This window comes from Rhinoraja longicauda, chromosome 21 (genome assembly GCF_053455715.1).
Source record: "Rhinoraja longicauda isolate Sanriku21f chromosome 21, sRhiLon1.1, whole genome shotgun sequence".
In the NCBI taxonomy this organism is placed as follows: Eukaryota; Metazoa; Chordata; class Chondrichthyes; order Rajiformes; family Arhynchobatidae; genus Rhinoraja; species Rhinoraja longicauda.
The window spans coordinates 20,786,353-20,803,529 of record NC_135973.1 but is presented as its reverse complement, the minus strand read 5'-3'; the positions used below and the strand labels follow the sequence as shown (position 1 = coordinate 20,803,529).

General features: G+C 45.6%; 2 protein-coding genes across 2 annotated transcripts in view; both read right to left on the bottom strand.

Moving 5' to 3' along the window:
* kdelr2b (KDEL endoplasmic reticulum protein retention receptor 2b) overlaps nt 1-13,188 on the bottom strand; it is a 38,246-nt gene extending 25,058 nt beyond the window's left edge. The window contains exon 1 of the mRNA XM_078418050.1: nt 12,923-13,188. Within this exon, the coding sequence (XP_078274176.1) occupies nt 12,923-13,013 (91 nt within the window). The 5' untranslated portion in view covers nt 13,014-13,188. The remainder of the gene's footprint in view (nt 1-12,922) is intronic.
* A 2,249-nt stretch (nt 13,189-15,437) lies between these two features.
* LOC144604026 (otoancorin-like) overlaps nt 15,438-17,177 on the bottom strand; it is a 40,028-nt gene continuing 38,288 nt past the window's right edge. Inside the window, exon 29 of the mRNA XM_078418046.1 lies at nt 15,438-16,621. Within this exon, the coding sequence (XP_078274172.1) occupies nt 16,518-16,621 (104 nt within the window). The 3' untranslated portion in view covers nt 15,438-16,517. The remainder of the gene's footprint in view (nt 16,622-17,177) is intronic.

Here is a 17,177-nt window from a genome sequence, read left to right as displayed (position 1 = left end):
ATACAGTGCTGCTAGAACCAACCTGAAGAGAGGCATCAAGGATGCCAAAGCGTCCTACAAGAGGAAGATTGAGGACCACTTTACCAACAATGACCCACGGCGGGTATGGCAAGGCATCCAGCACATCACCAACTACAAGACCAGCAATCGCACGACTGCCGACGGCGACGCCTCGCTGGCAGAGGAACTTAACTGTTTCTTTGCTCGTTTCGAGGTGAAAGCTGCAGTGGCAGACATAACACCCTCTCCAGCACCTGACAGCAACACCTTCACTGTGCAGGAGTATGATGTTAAGCGCGTGCTCAGAGCAGTGAATCCCAGGAAAGCTGCAGGCCCCGATGGTGTGACGGGCAGAGTGCTGAGGGAATGTGCAGACCAATTATCTGAGGTCTTCACAAAAATCTTCAACCTGTCCCTTTTAAAATCCACCATCCCTCCCTGCCTGAAGTCCGCCACAATCATCCCACTGCCGAAAAAGTTTGTCATCAGCGGCCTTAACGACTACCGTCCGGTAGCACTCACACCGGTCATCACAAAGTGCTTCGAGAGACTGGTCCTGCAGCACATCAAAGCCAGCCTCCCACCCACCTTCGACCCATACCAGTTTGCCTACAGAGCAAATAGGTCTACAGGGGATGCCATCGACACTGCTCTTCACACTGCACTGACCCACCTTGAACACCAGGGGAGCTATGTGAGGATGCTCTTCTCGACTTCAGCTCTGCCTTTAACACGGTCATCCCGAGCAGAGTGGTCACCAAACTATCTGACCTTGGATTTTCCCAAACCATCTACCAATGGATCAAGGACTTCCTGACCAACCGCCCCCAGACCGTCAAAATAGGCCCTCACCTCTCCTCCACCATTACACTGAGCACCGGTTCACCACAGGGCTGTGTGTTGAGCCCCACCCTTTACTCCCTCTACACTCACGACTGCGCCCCCACCCATCACACCAACACCATCATCAAGTTCGCGGATGACACGACTGTGGTTGGACTCATCTCAGGAGGAGATGAGACAGCCTACAGGGATGAAATCCAAAGACTGGCAGCATGGTGTTCAGTGAACAATCTTGTCCTGAAATCCTCCAAAACAATGGAACTGATAATAGACTTCAGGAAAACCAGGGCAGAACACGACCCACTCTACATCAATGGGGTCTGCGTGGAAAGGGTACCCGCTTTCAGGTTCCTGGGTACGCACATCGCAGAGGATCTTACCTGGTCTACCAACACCATCACCACAGTGAAGAAGGCACAGCAGAGACTCCACTTCCTGAGGATCCTCAGGAAGACCAACCTGCAGGAGAAGCTCATGATGTCCTTCTATCGCTGCTCCATCGAGAGTGTGCTGGCATACTGTATAACCACATCGTATGCCAGCTGCTCAGAAAAGGACAGGAAGGCCCTTCAGAGGGTCATCACGACTGCCCAGAAGATCATCGGCTGCTCACTGCCCTCCCTGGAGCACCTGTTCAGCCTACGCTGCCTCAGTAGAGCAGGCAAAATAATAAAAGATCCATCCCACCCCGGCCACCGTCTGTTTGTTCATCTGCCCTCTGGTCGACGTCTCAGGTCGATCAAATCCCGAACAGACTTAAGAACAGTTTTTACCCCAGGGCCATAGGAGAACTGAACACTACTTTCTGCACTAGGCAACACTGTTAAAACTTTTGTACTTAATATAATTGTATTTATTTGTTTGTGCATTTATTGCATATATGTTTTTACGCACCGTCAGGATTGGCTATTTTTTAATTTCGTTGTACTCGTTGCAATGACAATAAATGAATATTATTATTATTATATGCTGTGGGGAAATTTAAATGAGGCACAAGAACTGCCGATGTTGGAATCAAAGTGCTGGAGGAACTCAGCGGGTCAGGCTGCATCTATGGAGGGAATAGACAGGTGACTATTCGGGTTGGCTATCCGTTTATTCCCCAAATGTTGCCTGACCTGTTGGATTATTCCAGCACTTTATGTTTTGCATAAAATACAAGAAGCCCAGAAACAGTCAATTGGAAGCATGCATCATCCGAGAATTAGCATCAAGATTCAAGATAGCTTTATTTGTCATCCAATATTGGACGAAATTCAGTCACCCACAGTCCAACAATAAAAGCATTAAATAGGCACTAAAATTACACAACCCCAAAAACACAGTCCAACAATAAAAACATTAAATAGGCATTAAAATTACACAACCCCAAAAACACACAAAAAAAGAAACATCCATCAAAGAAACATCCATCACAGTGAGTCTCCTCCAGTCCTCTCCTCACTGCAATGGAAGGCCACAATGTCTTTCCCTTCTCCTGCCGTCTTCTCCCGCGGTCAGGTTGTTGTGGTTGCAGGCCGCGCCGGACGGTCCGCAGCGGGCCGAGCCTAAGGCGAGTCGCAGCCGCTCCCACAGCCTCCGAAGACGGCCGGCTCCGCCGATGATAAGTCCGATCCGGGGCGGGCGAACACGCTGCTGCTGTTGCTGCATGTCGGGGCGGTCGTGGCTCCAGACATTGAAGCCCCCGCCCAGCAGAGAAATATCCCGCGGCATATCTTAGGCCGCGCCGGACGGTGAAATGTCCGCGACCCAAGCCCCGCGATCCGGGGCGGGCGAACCCGCTGCCGCTGCCGGAGCTCCCTGAGTCGGCATCCATGCGGCCCGAGCCTAAGGCGAGTCGCAGCCGCTCCCGCAGCCTCCGAAGACGGCCGGCTCCGCTGATGGTAAGTCTGGTCCGCGGGCTCTGCGAACCGGAGCCCTGGAAGCCGCCAGCTCCAGGAGTTGGGCCGATGGTAGGCCGCAGCAGGAACGGAGACAACACCCAGAAAACAAAGGTCGGGTCTCCGTTCGGAAGGGACACATATTTACAATTTTACAGTTCCCCCCCACATACACACACAGTACACAAACACAAAAACACGACATCACAACTACAATTAAGACAAAAAAACAACAGAAACACAAAGACAAATGGACCGCAGGTAAGCCGCAGCTGCTACGGCAGCGCCGCCATTTTGGATCAAAAACCTTTGGTTGGTTTTAAAGAAACTGGTAAAAGGTTTCAAGAGAGATGAGGAAAATTCTTTTCATTTGGAGGGCGGTGGGGACTGGAAATTATTTAAAGGGCGGTGGAGGAAACATTTACACACTGCCTGGACATGTTTGGATAAAAAGTACCAGGTGGTTTTAGTCTGGCAATAGTTGGATCAGGTTTATTTTATACCCTAGTAGAGTTCAAAAGTGGCTGCCTGAATAAAATCTGGTGGTAAAGATTCTCAAAGTATTTGGGTATTAGCACTTTTTTCCACATTGGTTAATTTGAGGTGGTGTTGATAAAACATATTCTGAATGTAGAAACAAGGGTATGAAGAAGTTTCCCAACCCAAAATGACACTTATCAATGTTCTCCAGAGATGCTGCCTGGCCCACTGAGTTACTCCAACAATGTGAATGCAGTGAATTATATATTGTGTGAATTTTATACTGTGAATGCAGCTGATTTTAAGGGTTGTATGGTGTGAACATGTCAGTTTCTATCAGGTTTCCCTTTCCTATTCTCACTCACACTCAGAGGATTGAAAAAATAACTGAATGCCCCCTCCAAGGCATTGCACCCACCTTCCCAAAATTCCCAGCTAAACTCCCCCACAGGCCTGAGCACTCCCAACACTTGTAAAGTCCGATAATTCGGATTAGGAGATTGCAAAACCTGCCATTATTCAAATCCACACTCTACAAGGCACATTAAAGATTTAAATACTTCAAAGTTCTATGGTTAATATGTATGGATTCCACAGCCCTTTTTCAAAGTATAGCTTAGGCCAACGAGGCACAACATCCTGCCTGTGGGAAGTTTCCATTCAGCCATCCTGCAGCAATTTAGTCCTCAAACCCAGCTCGTGTGAGGCACGGGGCCCTATCCCCGTGCAATGGCAGGAGCCACCCTTAGAAACGTTTTAACAGCTGATCCAGACACTCAGCCAGAGAAGCAGCCGTCATCTCACTTTGAACACCTCTATCTGGCATTCAAATGCAGAAAAGTATTAAAAAGGACTACATTTTAATTTAAAACACATTAGAAAATATTAAAATATATTGTTTAATCCCATTAAAAGAGTGAATTATCTGGAACCTGCCTGTTCCCCTCTTCACAAACAACAGCTGGGAAATTAACAGGAAGTTGGCACACTGCCATTGACTCCATGAACCAACCAAGCAGTCTGAATGAATGTGGCAAAGAGCTCCCAGGAAGTTCAAGGCTTCCATCTTAGCAAAAGTGGCCTTCTGAAATGATTTGGATTATAAATCAGACCTTCTTCTGCAAAGGTTGTGTACCACTAAAGTAACAGAGCAAGGGTTGGACAGATTTGACCACAGCAGGTAGCTGAAGCGCAAAGAGAACTGGATTCGGACAGACACACCGATACAAAAGCATTAACCATCTCCAGCCAGATTGAAGGCGGAACTGCATGCAATTTCCCCCATGCTTCGGAGAGGGGGGGGGGGCGCATTCATTTAGCTTTTCACCCATCGAAGTGCAAGTGTAAGGAAAGGAAAACAATACAAGCTGACATGATCAAATTATGTCACCCGATCAACTAAATTCAGAATATCTTTTGTCATTGCCACCCCAGGAAACTGATAATTGCACAAAACCTGCTAATGCTCAAAAACCAACAGAATCATCAACCACTTGCTTCTTTTAACCAATAACGTCAAACTCTCTAATTAAAACATCATGAGAACTATCACCTTTACAAACTACAAAGTGACAGAAAGTGTAAGAAAATAACTGCAGATGCTGGTACAAATCGAAGGTATTTATTCACAAAATGCTGGAGTAACTCAGCAGGTCAGGTAGCATCTCAGGAGAGAAGGAATGGGTGACGTTTCGGGTCAAGACCCTTCTTCAGACTGATGTCAGGGGGGTGGGACAAAGGAAGGATATAGGTGGAGACAAGAAGATTGAGGGAGAACTGGGAAGCGGAAGAGAGGGACAGACAAAACTATCTAAAGTTGGAGAAGTAAATGTTCATACAGCTGGGCTGCAAGCTGCCCAAGCGAAATATGAGGTGCTGTTCCTCCAATTTCCGGTGGGCCTCACTATGGCACTGGAGGAGGCCCATGACAGAAAGGTCAGACTGGGAGGGGGAGTTGAAGTGCTCAGCCACCGGGAGATCAGGTTGGTTAAGGCGGACTGAGCGAAGGTGTGTCTGTGTCAAAATGTGGTCGTAGAGTAGGGTCTGGGTCAAAAGGTGTCAGAAAGTGACAGAAAGCATTCGCATTGGCATCTTACGACCCAAGATGAAATGCTTCTGGCACACTATGGTGATTAGTTACTACTGCAGCAGCCAATTAAGTCCTATCCATCTCCTACAAGAGTGATGAGGTAACGTCGGAATCTGAAGGGTTCCAACCTGAAACGTTTCCTGTTGATGCCCTCCCCAGATGTTGCCTGATGCACTGAGATCCTCCAGCACTTGTGTTTTGTACAAGATTCCAGCATCTGCAGTCTTGTCTCTAATGTTGCACTAAAGGCAGTTGACCAGATCATGAAGGAGAAATCCTCCACTCTTTGATGTAAATTTGTGGGACTGATTCACTCCAATCTCCCATTACAAGAATGCAATAATCAACGTTCCCTCATTTTTATGCTTAATTAGTATGAATAGGTAATATGAATAGGGGAATGGAATATAACTGCTTAACCCAGGTATTATCCTTAAACTAAAGTTGCCACTGAAATTTGATGACCAACATGAGCACCAGTCAAGACAGTGACATTAAACACTGGATCACCTACAATGCTATTGAAAAGCAGGATGCACTTCAGGGGCCATTTGGCCTTCTCCGTCTTAATGTTCTTAGAATGGAACATAACAAATCACACTGCTCCCATGCTTTTATAATGCCCATCTACTAACCTGTCCAAAATTAAAATACCCAACTAATACTTTTTTAAATGATGTCATGCAGCCCAACAGAACCAAATACCTTCCCACCCCGGATAATCTTTCTTCTGCACACTCCTACTAGGAATAGGAATACTTTATTGTCACATGTGACTGGGCAGTGAGATTCTTTGCTTGCATACCCAATGTATATAAATAGCGGCCACCTACGGCGCTGACAAAGTTACAAAGCACGGCTCCACCTTTTGTTCCCCTCCCCCCCCCCCCAACAGTTCCCCCCACACCGGGTCCCCATTGACCACCCCCCTTAATGTCCAATGTTCTCCCCCCTCCTCCCTCAGTGGTTTTCCCCCACACCGGGTGCTCCATTGTTCTATCCCTCCCCCCTCATAGTGGTCCTCCATACTTTCATCGACTGTCGACCGCGGGTCGACCTGCGAGGCATCGCCACCACCGCAAGGATTCACCACTGCCAAGGCCCCATCGTCGTAAGACCTCACCACTGCCGCCACCAAGGCCTCACCACTGTCGACACCCCACTTCACGCCTCCGTGGTGCTGACCCGGGCTCCATCGGCCGCTTCGCCCGACCCGGGCTTCCACCCGCGAGGCCCTAGCCGGGCCCCGGCCCAGGCTTCTACACGGCAATCCGGGAGGCATCGAGACAGCAGAGCCTTGATAAAGGCCTCTGGCTCCGTTCCCAGTCCACAGCCACAGGGCCCATCGGAACGCCTTCTGGTCGCGTGGCCCGTCGGAAAGCCGAGATACAGAAGACTGAAAGCGCGCACCACCAGACTCAGGAACAGCTTCTTCCCATTATCGGGCTTCTGAACAATCCTTAGATAAGCTAGGGTAATGTCTGCTTTACCTCCACCCCATTGCGGACATCAGTGTCAAACTGTTGCACTATAATGCTGAGAACCATATTCTGCACTCTGTAGCTCCTCCTTCGCTCTACCTATTGCACTTGAATTTTGCTTGATTGTTTCACCGTACCTCAGTACACCAGATAATAATAAATGTAAACCAAAATCATTTGGGAATCCACTTTACTTCTCCATAGACATGTTGAGCGTTGCTACTTTGGAACAATTATCACAAAAATTCACCCCACCATGGTGAGTGTGCAGGAGAGGAGCACAAGTTAAGCTGTTGCCCTAGTAAGACTGCCACGACAACACATCAATATCAATACATCATGCACCGCACCTTGTAGAACTGGGTGGAATGATGACGAGGCCATGTGCACATAATCACTAAACCTCAGTATACGTAACAGAAAGTTGCCACACCTGCTTTGCTGAGGTCCAACATAGAGTCTAATAATGAGCTTTCCCATTGCAACTTAACACCGACTGCATGACACCAGATGATTTGGTAAATACTAGCTACACCGTAATAATAATTATAGAAACAAGGAACTGCAGGTGCTGGTTTACCAAGGAAAGATAGACAAAGTAAAGACAAATTGCTGGAGTAACTCAGCGGGTCAGGCAGTATCCCTGGAGAACATCAATAGGTGACATTTTTGATTGGAATCCTTCACCTATCCATGTTCTCCAGGAATAATAATTCTTTTAACAGTCCTAGAAGTTCTGATTTTGGAATACTATTTAATTGTACCTATTCAATATAGTCAGCTACAGACATTATAACAATTAGACCTGGGTGATTGGTCTCTCCACATTAATTGTTCGAGCAGTTTATGGCACAATAAAATGTGCACTTTGTTTATATTTCCCAATGGGACAACAGATGATTAACTAATTGTGCAAGAGTACAACACTGACATGTTTAAAATGGGGCAGAGAAAAATCAATGGCTTTGAAGGATAAACACCAGCTCCAGTTATGACTTCTCAAAAACATTCAGACATATACATGGATAGGAGGGATTGAGAGGGCTATGAGCCAATTGCAGGCAAATGGAACTGGCACAGAATGCCAACTTGGTCGGCACGGACAAAGTGGGCCAATGGGCTTGTTTCTTGGTTTATAGTTCTATGATGACTGGCTGGGAGAATCACAGATCAAATGAAGGAATTGCAGAGAACCCTTGAAGGAATCGGCAATCCAGTCATAATGCAGTTGCAAGGCTGAGAGAACAACCTTTGGCTAACACATCACCAAGACAACATCCAATCCTTTCATTCTCTGCCAAAGGAAAACTTAACACTTGCAGCTAGCTGACAAATACACATTTAGCAATGGAAGGGAACATTGCATTGACAGACGTTTTGATCTCAACCCTAAATATCAAAACCATTATAGTTATGTCTAGGAAGGGGCTGTTGCTTTAAGTTTTAGTCTCAAATTGAGTTTGAGTTTAGTTTATTGTAATGTGTACCGAGGTATAGCGAAAAGCTTTTGTTGAGTGCTAACCGGTCAGCCGAAAGGCAATACGTGTTTACAATTGAGCTATCCACAGTATACAGATACATGATAAAGGGAATAACATGAATAATGTTTAGTGCAAAATAAAGCCAGTGAAGTCTGATCAAAAAGAGACTCCAATGAGGTAAATAATAATTCAGGACTGTTCTCTAGTTGTTGGTAGGATGGTTCAGTTGCGTGATGAGAGGAAACTATCCCTGAATCTGGAGGCGCGCAATTTCACACTTCTATACCATTTGCCTGATGGTAGAGGGGAGAAGAGAACTCACACCTTAGTGGCCAGGGTGCGACTCATCCCTGATTATGCTGATGGCCTTGCCAAGGTAGAATGAGGTGCAAATGGAGGGGAGGTTGGTTTGTGTGATGGCCTAGGATGGAGCTGTTTGCCAAACCATGCCACGATGCATCCCAATAAAATGCTTTCTATGGCGCATCTGTAGAAGTGGGTGTGTGTAGTTGGAGACGTGCCGAACTTCCTCAGCCTTCTAAGGAAGTAGTCATTGGTGTGCTCTCTTGGCCATTGCTTCAGAATAGGCTTCTATAGAGAAGAATTGGACAAGAAATTCTACCACCGCAAATAGGTTAATCAAAGATAGACACAGAATGCTGGAGTAACTCAGCGGGACAGGCAGCATTTCAGGAGAGAAGGAATTGGTGACGTTTCAGGTTGAGACCCTTCTTCAGATTGAAGGACCTTGACCTGAAATGTCACCAATTCCTTCTCTCCAGATATGCTGCCTGTCCCGCTGAGTTACTCCAGCATCCTGTGCCTACCTTCAATTTAAACCAGCATGCTGTTCTTTCCTACACAGGTTGATCAAAGAACTCATCAGGAGGCATTTAAGACAATGGGTCTCAACAAGAAACTGCAGATGTTTGTTTACACAACGAAATGTACTAGAGTAACTCAGAGGGTCAGGCAGCATCTCTGGAGAACACAGAGTGGTGACATTTCCGGTTGAATAGTCATCTTTCCATGTTCTCTACAGATGCTGCCTGACCCACCGAGTTCTCCAGATGACTAGCTTTACTATACATAATTGGGTAAAGCACTCAGGTACATGCAAAGTGCTTTGAGTTTGTAGATGATGACATAAAAAGCAGCTGCAAAGCCCCAAGCTGGTGCACACAGAGACACTTGTGTGCGCACTTCCCGATGGACATCCCAGGAAGGTGATGACAGCTCAGTGTGCAATGTCACTTAGATGCCAAAGTAGAAAAGCTTTAAGATACAATGAAGAACTAACTACAAACATTGATTATCCAAGATATGTACTCTGTCTTCATGTCTCACAAAAGGACAGGAAGCAACCAGTCCCTCTCCAAAAGGCAGCTAGTTCAAATTCGACAATACCATCCTCAACTACATGCTGGATGACACTGGAAAAGTTAGTACTGGCAAACTGCAATACAGCTCTTCACAGATGCACTTAGGGAAGACTAACCTAATCATATTGTCCAACAGCATCCAGTATTGAAAGAAAACTATTGGGGATACGCATCTGCTTTCTTTCTAGTCTAACTTTATACATACATTTCAATGTTTGGATACAAAAGCGTGGGAAAAGACACTGCAGAGAAAGGAACATAACATTTCAGGTCAATGTCATCAGGACTGTTTTCCCACAAATATGCTGTCTGATTACCTGAGCACTTCCAACTTTCTTTTTGTTTTCCTATTTGTTATATTTTGCAATTGAACAAAGCAGATGTTTTGATCTTATTGCTTTATTGTGTTCTAGTTCAGACAATGGGATGAACGTCTTGTGAAAGCAATTATTCCTTCAACTCCATGTTGTAGTATAAAGCAAATTGAAGTTTGACTGGGTTATTTGACTGTGTTGTAGTTCCGCAGTGCATCTTAAAACTTCTCTACTCCGGCAGCATGAGATATTGCACTGTACTGTCATCACCCACCCTTGCTGTCCTTCAATAACCTATGTCTTTGTGCATACCAGCTAAGAACTTTGCAGCTCTTCTGCTGAGGTACACAAGCTGAATGTTGGACACACCATTATACACCATCTTATAAGACACTTGCCGACTTGTCAAAGTATATGCCAAAAAGGTACACCAAGCAGCTACTTCCTGAGGACATTCGGCATGTTTCCAATGCACCATAGAAAGCATACTGTTGGGTTGCATCACAGCTTGGTTTGGATATAGCTCTGCCCAAGACCACAAGCAATTGTAGAGTTGGAGATGTAGCCCAGTCTATCACACAGACCAAACTTCCCACCATTAACTCGATCTACACCAGACTGCCTTAGAAAAGCTAACATTAGAAATGTCAACATAATCAAAGACTTGTCCCTTCTTTTCCCTGCTCCTGCACAGTCAGCAGAAGATACAGAAGCTTGAAATCACACATCACCAGACTCAGGAACAGCTTCTTCCGCTCTGTTCTCAGACTTGTGAAAAGTCATTCCAATTAGGATATTATTAAAACTAGTGGGGAAAACTATGAAGCTAAAGGATCATTACATTAAAATGGTTGCTCAGAGCCAAATGATGTCTGTGCAATAATTAGACTAGAAAACCTTTTAGAATTTAGAACGTACAACCTATTTCCAACCTTAAGAATCCTATGACTCGTTTTGAGAGTTTGGTAGATTAACTTAGATATATGTCACTCGGTGAATTTCCAGTTTTAAAATGAATAAAATTCAATTAAATTGCGTATTTAAAGTCTGAGGCCGAACACAGGTTTGGGCATCTCGACATAATAGCTGGGGCAATGTCATTCAAAAGGTCTTGACTCAAAACGTCAGAAATGCTGCCTGGCTGAGTTACTCCAGCATTTTGTGACTATCATTAAAAGATTACATGTATACAGGCCAAGCTAGAACAATTGCCTGAGATAGTGGAATGGGTAAAGTAAATGAATACTGAGTTAATTGAGGGAACAGAGATTTGTTTATCAATGGGAGAATGTATTACAAACAACTTGTGGTACAAGTTGTGGTACAAGTTGTGGTAAGGCAATAATAACAAATTGTCACTGGTGATCAGATGTTAAAGCAACTACCAAGTCCTCGTATCACCAAGGACTGGGACTCTATCCACTTAGCTACAAATAACTCTGAAAACCAATACTCTAATTGGTCAGACTTCCTTGGCCAAGTAAGTAGCTTACTGCACTGACAGGTACAGTTTTCATCAATTAAATAGTACTCACAGGAGACCCCAAACAAAGCTTGGCATAAGGGAAAGCACATATTTAAAGTACATTTACATGTACATGTTTTGAGTTTTCAGCATACTTTAATTTGGTCTGAAGACTTGAAATGTCATCTATCCATGTCCTCCAGAGATACTGCCTGTCCATCGAGTTACTCCAGCAATGTCTCTTTTCAGGTAAGCCAGCATCTATCTGCTTGATATACATTTTGATTGGCAGACTACACAATGAGTTTCGGTGTATACAATAGCCCACTTTGCCAGATACCGATCAGAATCAGGAAATCTAGATGGATTATTTCCCATTTTAACGGAGGAATAAAAGTGTCAAAATGTTGAAAAAGTGCAATGAACAGAAAGGTTTGGCATAATTGTCAAGAATATGAGCGGTGCAAAATAATGCTCAAACGCTTAAAAATCTCCGTGTTTTTAAAATTTTAGCAGCGCTACTTTAGAGAAAGTATGTAATATATACGCATGCGTTCAAGAGATGGTGGGGAAACAAAGGATAGATTTGCAAACACAGCAACACTGTTTGCATTTTCATCGCAGAGTTCAAACGAAAAATAACTTTGAGAAAATACTAAACCACATACAAAGTTAAAAGTTCTCATTCGTTGTCCGTGCATCTTTTGCAGAGACAACTCCCTCAGCATACCTACAAGCGCCTGCCACGTCAGAGGACGAACCGTCAAACTGACGGCCACACAATGGGGGTGGAGTGAAGACGGAGAGAGGAGGAAAGTGCAAGAATAAAACGCCTGGAATAATAACAAATAAAAATTCATTCATTCGAACCACTCATTACTCCTCGCTCCAGGCCGTAAGCATGAGATTAAAGCATAATTATGTATTAAAGTATAGGGAACATCTGCATTATCCTCTTGCAAACTTGCAAAGAATCCTTACACGCGTAGTTTTCAAGAGAGTTAGATTTAGCTCTTAGGGCTAAGGGAATCAATGGATATGGGGAAAAAGCCGGAACGAGGTACTGATTTTGGATGATCAGCCATGATCATATAGAATAGCGGTGCTGGCTCGAAGGGCCGAGTGGCCTCCTGCACCTATTTTCTCTGTACGTAGCCATTATTAACTGAAACATTGGCTGATTTGCGCTGTCAACAAACGTTTCAAAGGGATGTTGATGGGATAAATGACCGCAGGCCTGGGGACACACATAGCAGGGTCCAAAAGGGCAGCACATGCAACTGGCCAGCAGTAGCCAACATCTGGAGACAGAGGAAGGAGGGGGGAGGAGGACCCTCGAGCGCCCTAAAGGTCCCCTAGCAACAGGCCTACCGTGGGTCGCCGACTGGCGGTCATCGCCGTCATTCGAAGTGCATTTTGTAAATGAAACTAGATAAAGGCTTAATATAGCGCGTTAAATGCCCGTCGCCCTCCCTCTCCCTGGAAACAGGGCGGCCGCCGAGCCTACCGGCGCACGACCGGGTCTTCCACATCTTCAGCAGCAGGATGATGATGGCCACCAGGTGCGAGAAGTCGCCGGTCAACCGAAAGATGTTCATGGCGGGCGAGCGTGATTGAGCGAGTGGAAGGGAGAGAGAGGGGGAAGCAAATGAACCGGGCGAGTGCCGTCCAACAGCCGAGACCAGAGGCGCTCCTCCTTCCCACTGCACTCCGCGTCAAAATGGCGGTGGCGGCAGCGGGCGACGTGGCCCGGGGACGTGGCCAGCACCGCCAGGCCACGCCCCCTCCAGGCCACGCCCCTCAGCCGCCCGCCGCGGCGCAGCCTGGGAGAGCCCGCGACGTCATCGGTGCCTACTCGGCACACGCTCGGAGACCACACCCACCGGTCAGGGGCCGCGCGACGCACCATGTGACAACGTGCAACGTTATCGCTGCCTGCTTGGCACTCTCGCCCTGCCACTCCCATCCCACGACGCCAACGAGCAACGTCATCCCTGCCTGGTCACCACATGTTGTGCGCAGGCCACGGCCGCCCCTCAGTAGCCCCGCCCTTCAGGGCCACGCGCGGCACATTACGTGGTAGCCGGCGACGTCATCCCCGTCTCCTCCCCGCAGTCCCCTCCGCCCGCTCTGAGGAAACCACGCCCACTGCCCCTCTTCAAGGGCCAGTGTGCCACTCAACGTCATGTCTTTGCCTCACAAAATCCACACAATTACCCTTCTTTAGAGGTACAAAGCAAACGAGAACTAGGTGCTACAAGGAGAAAGAAATTCTGATGAATGATCCTGACTCAAAATGTCTTCCTCGTTGGGGACACTGAGTTTCCCCAGCACTTTGTCTTTTGTTCAGCATTTTATTTGCCTTTTCTCCTTAAGATTACGTTTTTTTTGTTTTTCACCATCAAAAAGATAGTCTGTTCTGGCCATTTTGACGAGATGAGCTTTGCTCCATCCACTTGGCAAAAATATTTCCTTTGCAGTTTAATGTTTCCTGACGAATACGGATCCTCACGCCTTGCCATTTGAGTTCCTGCCTGATATTCTGTGTCTTTAAACGGTCAGCCAACTTTTGAGCAAGGTCAATAATTTGCATCAATTCCAAAAATCCAGAATGTCAACACTTGTGATAGACTTTATCAAAAATCTTCTGTAAATCCCTACAAATAACATTCAAAATCTGTATACTATGTAGGCTACCCCTCAAAAGAAATTCTGCCATGTTAATCAGATATAAGCAATGCTTTAAAAATCCCTGAAGGGTCCCGACCTAAAACATCAACTGTCCATTTCCTCTACAGACATTGCCTGACCCGTTGAGTTCCTCCAGCACTTTGTGTATTTTTAACTGATGGTTCCAGCAGCTGCAGTTCCTTGTTGAGTTTAGAAATACAGCGTGGAAACAGGTCCTTTGGCCCTCCAAATCGACGCTAACCAGCTGTCCCAACACACAGACTATCCTACACACACTAGGGACAATTTACAATAATACCAAGCCAAATAACCAACAAACGTGTATATCTTTGGAGTGTGGGAGGAGATCCCGGAGAAAACCCACACAGGTCACGGGAAGAACGAACAAACTCCGTAGACAGCACCCATAGTCAGGAACAACCAGAGTCTCCAGCACAAAAAAAAGCAACTCTACCGCTGCACCACCATGCCATCTCCTTTTCAATGCGCCATTGCAAAATCTCCTCACACATGTTCTCCGCCTCTCTCCGACAGAAGTCCTGAGAGCATCTTGCACTGCTCCCTCTCCGATTCGAACAGATCTCCTGCACTTCGACCCGATTCTGAAGAAGAGTCCTAACCTGAATGGAAACAGGCCCTTCGGCCCAACTTTCCCATGCCGTCCAAGATACCACATGTAACCTCGTCCCATTTGCCCACTTTTGGCCTATTTCCCTCTAAACCTTTCCAATCCACATACCTGTCTAAAAGTATTTTAAATGGTGTCATTCTACCTGTCTCAACCACTGCTGAGTACAGGTGGATCTGCTATAATTAGTTATAATACTATTTTGATCAGGAATTAGAGAACCGTTCAAAGGTTACATTGTAAATTGACATAGTTTTGAATCTGAGGAATTCATTGCTACAGACAGCCATGAAGGCCAGGTCATTTGGCATTTTAAAGCACAGATTGACAGATTCTTGATCAGTAAGGGTATCAGGGGTTATGGGGAGAAGGCAGGATATTTTGATTGACAGATTCCTGATTAGTAAAGGTATCAGGGGTTATGGGGAGAAGGCAAGAGAATGGGGTGGAGAAGGAAAGATAGATCAGCCATGATTGAATGGCGGAGTAGAATTGATGGGCCAAATGGCCTAATTCTGCTCCTACAACTTATGAACATAAACAGAAAAATCACCTGTCTTGGAAAAACCCTATCTCCCGGTAATCTCCCCGCAGTAATCAGGTATTATTGTCTCTTAAGAAGACAGTCTGCGTTTCATCACAAACTGACAGGCTTTCGCTTCCAGTGACACTTGTGCAATAATACTTTATTAAACAATGCAACTTGGCTTGCAGTAGCAAAACTATAAACTTATAGCTATTGAAAAGACCTTTATTTTTAAGAACATACAAAAGTATAGCACAGGCCCTTCAGACCGCAAAGATAATGCCAATTTAAACTAATCTCCTCCGTCTGTACATAATCTATATCCCTCCTTTCCCTGCCAATCTAAAAGCCTCATCAACACCATTATCGCATCTGCCTCCACCAAAACCTCTGGCAGTGCATTCCAGGTACTCACCACTCTCTATGTAAAAAACCTGTCCTGCACATCTCTTTTAGACTTGGTCCCTCTCACCTTGAAAATGGTGCAGAGACAAAAAAAACTTATTGCAAGTCTGAAACTCCCTAATCCCATTATCCCCCCATTTACAATGCAATTTTCTATAACACAAGGTTTTGTAGGAACACATCTATGGCATGATAGCAGAACTACCTGCAATACTTTCTCAGCCCATAAGGTCATATATGTTTAAGCCACGCTTTGTGTGACATATGATGGGAGAGCGATGGAGGAATGAGGGAGTGCCACAATGTCAGGGGAGCATTTTTGTGACTATGATATTAAACCAAGCCCGAATCTGCCTTCTCCCTTGGATGTATTAAGATCAAAAGAACTGGTGACATTTCGGGTCAGGACTTTTCTTCAGACTGATTAACTGGGGGTCCCAACCTGAAACACCACCCATCCTTTCTCGAGAGATGCTGCCTGACCCGCTAAGTTACTCCAGTATTATGTATCAATCTTTTGTATAAACCAGCATCTGCAGTTCTATGTTTCTATATTTTGGAAATATATCACCCTTACTTCACTATCGCTGGGTCAAAATCCTGGAACTCTCTCCCTGACAGTCTGTACACCTCCAGAACTGCAGTGCTTCAAGAAGGCAGCTCACCACCACCACCCTCCCACGGGCAATGAGCGATGGGCAATTACATGCTGGCTAAGCCTGTGAACCCCACATCCCCTGAATGTACAGCAAAGAAGAATGCGAGAATATCTTTCTGGAGATTCACTAATCTAAGTCTTTACAGTTAGCCATATTATACTGATATCTACACCAGTTGACCGTTAGTATGTTACTATGTACAAATATTATGTGCTAGGATTTGGCAATTGTCTGCAAAATACACGGCTGTGAAGGCAGTCCAGAGCAGGAAGCACATCTCACCACGGTATGCTGAACCTGTAGAAGAGTGCGATTAAAGAAAGGAATTATTAGACGTCGGAAGCACATCAACTGAACACTAAAATTATTCTTTATCTGCATTTGTTTGACAGTACAGTAAAACACCGTTAATTCGGTCTGCTTGGACTTTGGTAGTGCTGGACAGAATTCGCAGATGATCGCATGTTATTTTATAATACTCAAATGCAATTTTTATTCACTTTAAAAAAAAGGTGAACCTAAGTTAAAAGGGAGATAGACACAAAACGCTGGTGTAACTCAGCGGGTCAGGCAGCATCTCTGGAGAAAAGGAATAGATGACATTTCGTGTCGGAAACAGAACTAGGTAAGCTTAAATGTAGTGTGTAACCAGGGCCCAGTGAGTGGATGGTGAAGGGGGAACTGGGGCCACAGTGGGTAGATGGAGAGATGGGAACTGGGGCCACAATGAGTGACCTCACCTAGTTCCACACTACCTTTCGCCAAATGTCAAATTATTCCCAATCAATTCCAACCATAATTCCATCCCTCAGAGTTCCTTTAAATAAGGAGGCACAGCCGCTAGAGCTGCTGC